This window comes from Microcaecilia unicolor, chromosome 6 (genome assembly GCF_901765095.1).
Source record: "Microcaecilia unicolor chromosome 6, aMicUni1.1, whole genome shotgun sequence".
NCBI lineage: Eukaryota > Metazoa > Chordata > Amphibia > Gymnophiona > Siphonopidae > Microcaecilia > Microcaecilia unicolor.
Window position 1 is genome coordinate 340459573 of NC_044036.1, and position 7621 is coordinate 340467193.

The 7621-nt window shown below is 43.8% G+C and overlaps 1 protein-coding gene across 4 annotated transcripts in view; it reads left to right on the forward strand.

Annotated features, from left to right (window-relative positions):
* TEPSIN (TEPSIN adaptor related protein complex 4 accessory protein) overlaps positions 1-6759 on the forward strand; it is a 42885-nt gene extending 36126 nt beyond the window's left edge. For 2 of the 4 annotated variants that reach the window (XM_030208576.1, XM_030208577.1), the window contains 2 exons: positions 1160-1294; positions 5759-6759. In XM_030208576.1, coding sequence (XP_030064436.1) covers positions 1160-1294; positions 5759-6319 — 696 coding nt within the window. In that variant the 3' untranslated portion in view covers positions 6320-6759. The remainder of the gene's footprint in view (positions 1-1159; positions 1295-5758) is intronic. The other 2 variants (XM_030208578.1, XM_030208579.1) reach the window with 1 other exon arrangement.
* Positions 6760-7621: the final 862 nt, after the last annotated feature.

Sequence of the window (7621 nt, forward strand, 5' to 3'; positions counted from 1 at the left end):
CGGAGGGAGTGAGCCAGGCAGGCTGTAGGTCACAGGCAGCGAGGGAGCCAGCCAGCCACTCTCTACGTTGCGGGGCCACCCTGAAGCACGGAGGGTAAGTCCAGCAACAAGGGGAGGGGGATGGGAACGAAAGTGCCTTGCTAGCGCCCATTTCATTGGCCTCAGAAACGGGCCTTTCTTACTAGTTATATAATAGTTGTATTGTAGCTACCACAGTTATAAAAACAACTATTGTAAAATATTAATCTTTACTGTATCCAAACATCCCTTCATACACTTTGCTGTTCTCACAACAAACATCCTCCTCGTTGCTCACATTCTCTTCACTCCGACAACTGAAGTTTTCATCTTTGAGAGGCTTTATGTGGACTGTGGTAATCGGAAGGAAAATGCATGAGACATATGATGTTGTTTGAACTCATTTTGAAAGAATCTGAACTATTTTCTAAAGAAATGTAGAGACTAGTATTCCATGTTTGATCCCATATGTATAAAGGAGTGATCTGATGGGCAACGAGGATGTTTGTTGTGAGAACAGCAAAGTGTTTAAAATTTTAAGAATTGAATATTTGTACGAAGGGATGTTTGGATACAACAAAGCTTATAAAGATGAGAAATACCTGCAGCTGCAGAGCAGGGTACGAGCAGAACTGCCAAGTTGCTTGGGATTCGGAGGATGTGATAGTTGTAGCCTGTCTGTATGCATTAAAGTTGTCATGTTTTGACTATGAGGAATATTTAGGTTGTTTTAACAGTTAATTGAAAAATACACAGCTGAGCGTTTTGTTTGAGCATCTTGTTTTGGAGATTTAGCCGAAAGGTTCAGTTACTGTTTTAGGGTAAAGGGTGTTTGCGAGTGTCGGCAACTCCAGAAGTGGGGTGGAATGATTGATTTATTTATTTTAAAATTTCTATAGCATCGATAACTAGGTAGGTTACAATAAACATATTCAGTGTTCATAACACAAAACAAAACAAACCATAACAAAAATACAATCTTCAAGGTTAAAAAAATACTGTAACCAAGTTTTGATTTCAACAATTTTCTAAACTGTGTCACACTGCTACAATTTCGAAGTTGACCTGGCAATGTGTTCTTGCAAAGGCATGTTAATTGACAGTGTGCCTTTATCTCCCCCCCCCCCCCCCCCCCCCCCAGAGAGCCTTGTGTGCCATCTCATCCCTCATGTGTGCTGATCTTTTGTCACATGACCAGATGTTTATGGTGATCAAAACCAGTTTGCAGCAGCTCAGCCAGGGGAACCCAGGACCAGTAGCAAACAAAGCAACAAAGGTAAGTGACCCCCCCCCCCCCCCCCTTTACACTCTTAACCCATTGAGATGAAGGGGAGGTGTCTTTCTGTAGCTGGTGCTGGAATGTGGAACGGGCTGCCTGGAGAGGTCAAATTCACTCCTGATCACCCGACCTTTAAGAAGCAACTCAAGACCTTCCTTTTTGGCAGAGCATATGCCGTGGGCCCTTCTGGTGCCCCACCCTTTTAACCCACGGCTCTCTGTGATAATTTATCACCTCCCCTCTCTTCCTTTCCTCAGTTATTTCTTTCTCCCTCTTGTGACCTGTATTTTGTACTATTGTTTGCTTATTAACTATTGTACGCCACATTGAGCCTGCCCTTGGGTGGGATATGTCATAAATAAATATCCCTTAGTTGGTAAGCCATCTAGGCAATTTGCCATATCTGATGCATTCAGTAGAAATCGAAAAGGAAAACTAAGTGAGAAATACAATTTACAGTATACAGAAAGGAATATTATAAGATCCCTGTCGTGCATCCCAGACTCCCAAGACTCAGCACTCGTACTCTTGAGCAGCGGTTGAGTCTGAATAATGCATGTCTTTAAAGATCAAGTGCTTTTTGGAAAAAATGTCAAGGGCAACTTTTACATTTCTGGAACCGAGTTTCCAGACACGGGTATGATGGCAGGAAGTTCCAGCTTGTGGAACCTGCAACACTAGAAAGGGGAGTAAAAACAAATCTTTTGGCCTGGTACCTCTTGTTTAAGACAACTTGTAGTTATATATATAACTGTAGTTATTTTTGTATGCTCACAATGTTACATGCCCTTAATTTCACCATGTTAAAATCAGCCTTCTCAATCATGCATATATGTAGTGGAATTAGAAGAGGTACAGAGAAGGGCAACGAATGATAAAAGGGATGGGATGACTTCTCTATGAAGAAAGGCTAAAGCGGCTAGGGCTCTTCAGCTTGGAAAAGAGACGGCTGAGGGGGAGATATGATAGAGGTCTGTAAAATAATGAGTGGAGTGAAATGGGTACATAGGTACATAAGCATCGCCATGCTGGGACAGACTAAGGGTCCATCGAGCCCAGCACCCTGTCTCTGACAGCGACCAAAAGAACAAACACAATTTGTCCCGCTCATCCCACAAATAGCGGATTTTTCCCACGTCCATTCAATAACATTCTATGGCCCTTTCCTCCAGGATGCCGTCCAACCCTTTTTAAAATTCTGATAAGTCAACCGCCTTAACCACTTTTTCCGGCAACGAATTCCAGAGTCTAACTACTATGACTTGCTTGTTTTCTCTTTCCAAAAATACTAGGACTAGGGGGCACGCAATGAAGCTACAAAGTAGTAAATTTAAAACTAATTGGAGAAACTTTTTCTTCACTCAACATGTAATTAAACTCTGGAATTCGTTTCCAGAGAATGTGGTAAAAGCAGTTAGCAGGGTTTAAAAAAAGGTTTGGCTAGCTTCCTAAAAGGAAAGTCTGTAAGCCATTATTAAGATGGATTTGGGAGAAAATTCACTGCTTATTTCTAGGCTAAGCAGCATAAACTTGTACTTTTTTGGGATCTTGCCAGGTACTTGTGACCTGGATTGGCCTCTGTTGGAAACAGGATGCTGGGCTTGATGGACCTTTGGTTTATCCCAGTATAGCAACGCTTATGTTCTTATGCTTCGAGGCAGTGCATTGACTTTGTCCTATATGGTGGAACTCCTTAAGAAATGTTAAATTACTCAGCTGTGGCATCCAGTCATTCCTCCTTGGGATTTGAAGCTGGTGCTGTTGGCAGTAGTTCAGCCTCTCCCTGAGCCATGGAGGGAAGCTATGTTGAAGGAAGTCACCCTAAAGACAATATTCCTGGGGGCTATTGTTTGAGTAGGAGAATTTTGTAGCCACAGACTCTTTTGTGTAGTGAACCCTTTGTTCTGTTCCTTAAGGAGAAAGTGGCTCTTTGTCCCCGGCCCTGCTTCCTCCCCAAAGTGGTTTATTCTTTCCATATTCACCAGTGCATCTCACTGCTGGTGTTGGGGGATGCGCGAGGTGATGGAATCCAGAAGAAGCTGCTTTGTTTGGACATGCTGGAGACAAGGACTGTATCTGAATTCAAGAAAGTATGGAACAGGCATGTGGGATCTCTTAAGGGGAGGAAGAGATAGTGGATGATGTGGTTGGGCAGACTGGATAGGCCATATGGCCTTTATCTACTGTCATTTTCTATGTGTAGGGTGCTTGACAGATATATTGGAAGGAGAGAGGAGTTCCGGTATTCATACCACTTTTATTTTTTGTTCTGTTTGGCAGACAAGAGACAGATGAGGTGGCCTTGAAGGTTACTATAGCTCGGTGGATAAAGGAGGCCATTGTGTTGGCGTATGTCTTCAGGGGCTGCCAAGTTCCTTCAGTTCTTAAGGCAACTTCCTGGATGAAGCATAGGCTTATTACCCCTCAGGACAGTTGTAGGGCACTAACTTGGTGTTCATGCATTCCTTCGTGAAGCATTATTGGCCGGATATCCAGCCTCATCGGGATACAGAGTTTGGATTGAGAATTCTGTCCATGGGACTAGCTGTACTTCTTTGGTACTTCCCACATGTCTGGAATGGTCTGAAGGGATGCTAAGAGGAGAAATTAGTTCTTAACTTGCTAATTTTCCTTGCTGTAGTCCAGAGGTCCTCAACTCAGTCCTCTCAACACACCTAGCCAGTCAGGTTTTCAAGATACTCACAATGAATATGCATAATGTAAATTTGCATACCAAGAAGGCAGTGTATTCAAATTTCTCCTGCATATTCATTGTGGGTATCCTGAAAACCTGACTGGCTAGGTGTGTCCTGAGGACTGGGTTGGGAACACCTGCTTTAGTCCCTCCAGAACCCTCTAGGAGACCGCAGTGAAGTCTGTCTTCATGAAAGAGGACAAGCAGAGATTTTCAGACTGTTTATTTCAGTTCATAATTGTTCATTGGACACTGCCTTTGCTGATTATTCCCCAGATTGATGAGGGTTAAATTTCTGGTTGCTTAATTGAATGTTAGGCTTAGGACAGAAATACTGATTGGCTGTGGACTGCAGCCAGTGGTTTTTTTTTTGTTACATTTGTACCCCGCGCTTTCATGGCAGGCTCAATGCGGCTTACATGGGGCAATGGAGGGTTAAGTGACTTGCCCAGAGTCACAAGGAGCTGCCTGTGCCTGAAGTGGGAATCGAACTCAGTTCCTCAGGACCAAAGTCCACCACCCTAACCACTAGGCCACTCCTCCACTGTTGCTACTATTTGAGATTCTACATGGAATGTTGCTATTCCACTAGCAACATTCCATATAGAAGTCGGCCCTTGCAGATCACCGATGTGGCTGCGCAGGCTTCTGCTTCTGTGAGTCTGACGTCCTGCACGTATGTGCAGGACGTCAGACTCACAGAAACAGAAGCCTGCGCAGCCTTCTACATGGAATGTTGCTAGTGGAATAGCAACATTCCATGTAGAATCTCCAATAGTAGCAACATTCCATGTAGAATCTCCAATAGTATCTATTTGATTTTTGTTACATTTGTATCCCATGCTGTCCCACTCATGGAAGGCTCAATGCAGCTTACATAGGGCAATGGAGGGTTAAGTGACTTGCCCAGAGTCACAAGGAGCTGCCTGAAGTGGGAATTGAACTTAGTTCCTCAGGACCAAAGTCCACCACCCTAACCACTAGGCCACTCCTCCACTTCTCCACTGTTGCTACTATTTGAGATTCTGCTATTCCACTAGCAACATTCCATGTAGAAGTCGGCCCTTGCAGATCACCAATGTGGCCGCGCAGGCTTCTGCTTCTGTGAGTCTGACGTCCTGCATGTACGTGCAGGACGTCGGACTCGCAGAAACAGAAGCCTACGCAGCCTTCTACATGGAATGTTGCTAGTGGAATAGCAACATTCCATGTAGAATCTCCAATAGTAGCAACATTCCATGTAGAATCTCCAATAGTATCTATTTTATTTTGTTACATTTGTGGCCTAGTGGTTAGGGTGGTGGACTTTGGTCCTGGGGAACTGAGGAACTGAGTTTGATTCCCACTTCAGGCACAGGCAGCTCCTTGTGACTCTGGGCAAGTCACTTAACCCTCCATTGCCCCATGTAAACCACATTGAGCCTGCCATGAGTGGGAAAGTGCGGGGTACAAATGTAACAACAACAACACCTAAATCTGACTCGTCTTACTTTCAGAGAAAGTGATTTAACTGCCTTAGTTTTTTTGTGCATCTTTAACGAGCATAAGGATCAAGCTCTCGTCTCATCTGTCAGCACTGGGGTGAGATGGAGTGGCAAAGCAGTGCACAGAGAGCCTTGTTTTACCACTGCTTGTTTCTGCTCTGTGCAGGGAAATCTTACACTTAACTATAAAATGTATATGTTGTGTCATCACCATAGGCAGTAAGACTGATTGTAGATACATTGCTCAAAGTAATTTCATCTTTCATCCCTGTGGTTTATCAGATTCTAAGGCAGTTTGAAGCTTTGAACAGAGTTAAGCTGACCTCCGAAAGCCTGCAGTGTGAATCCCGGTCAGCCTGTGTCTCAGAGGAGGATCTGCTCACCAACACCTACCCCACGGCTGCGAGCGAAAGCGTAGCACAACCTTTACAGTCATCCCCTTTCTTACTAAGTACACCTGAGCTTGTGCCCTCCAAAAACTCTCATTCTGAACTTGCTCTGGCTTCCCCCTCACCGTGGGGAGAGCCAGGAAGTGAGGAGCCCCAACATCCAGCTACTCACGCAAGCTGTGCAGGACCACCACTCACCATGCTGGCAGGTACAGAGGTGTCTAGGAACAGAACAACACTCACCTCCTCTGACACACAGACCTTAACTCTGCATTCTGGGGGAGCACAGGACCACAGTACGTCGCTGTTTGCCGGGATGAACCTGGTTACCCTGCCAGCTGCAAGGAAGAGGCATTCTGAAGCAACAGACTCAGAGCTGCAGGACCGGGAATGCACAGATACATTAAATGCCATGCAAAGGCAACCTTCCTCTTTCTCCTTTTTGAATATTTAAAGGGACACAGTCTACATCCTCACCTAAGAGTCTACCTGAATGTTTCTTTTCTTGAAAAGAAGATATTTGTTTTAATACAAATACTGACATTTTGTTTTAAAAGGTTTTGGCTAAGCCCTCAATTAAATCCTATAATGCGATGCATATATAAAGATCAGCCTCAAGGACCAAATGTCCTTAAGTACATACCTACCTCCTCTGTATGAGAAAAGACTTCATGTGGCAGGAATCAGCCACCCTCCTCCACTCAGCCATGTGCATCATCGGTGCTGAGTGAATAATTACATTTAATACTATATAACACTTTAGATCTAAAGTGTTATGCAGGTCAAGAGACTATGTAGCTATTGAAAATGTTAGGAGATGTCTTATGAGGTGTTAAAAACTGATGTACCGTATTTTGAGCCTGTGTAGAGCCATTAAAAAGTATCTGAACAGGGCCAGAAACCGTCTCTGCCTTTCCCACCTTGATAATGTTATCAATAGAAATCAAACAAAATAAAACATGGAAAAGAAAATAAGATGATACCTTTTTTATTGGACATAACTTAATGCATTTCTTGATTAGCTTTCGAAGGTTGCCCTTCTTCCTCAGATCGGAAATAAGCAAATGTGCTAGCTGACAGTGTATATAAGTGAAAACATTCAAGCATTACTATGACAGGGTGGGAGGATGGGGGTGGGTCGGAGGTATGCATGGGGACATCAAAGCATATCATTGATATTCTAACAGGGTGGGTGTGGATAGGTGAGGGGTGGGGTGATCAACAGAGACATACAGCTTTATGGTTTATAATGGGCTAGGAACCCCAGGTCCTTGTTAAGTCCTTTCTGTTGGGTGTTAAAATATTCAATCATTCTGACTTAAAAGGTCTTACGTTTTTGTATGGTTTTAAAGTTACCTTTCAGTATTCTCACTGTGAAATCACTGATACAGTGTCCTGGTTCTGTGAAGTGCTGTCCCACCGGGGTGGGGGCCCTACTGAAATACTGAAAGGTACCTTTAAAACCATACAAGAACGTAAGACCTTTGAAGTCAGAATGATTGAATATTTTAACACCCAACATAAAGGACTTAACAAGGACCTGGGGTTCCTAGCCCATTATAAACCATAAAGCTGTATGTCTCTGTTGATCACCCTCCCCTCACCTATCCACACCCATCCTGTTAGAATATCAATGATATGCTTTGATGTCCCCATGCATACCTCCTACCCACCCCCATCCTCCTACCCTGTCAGACTGTCATAGTAATGCTTGAATGTTTTCACTTATATACACTGTCAGCTAGCACATTTGCTT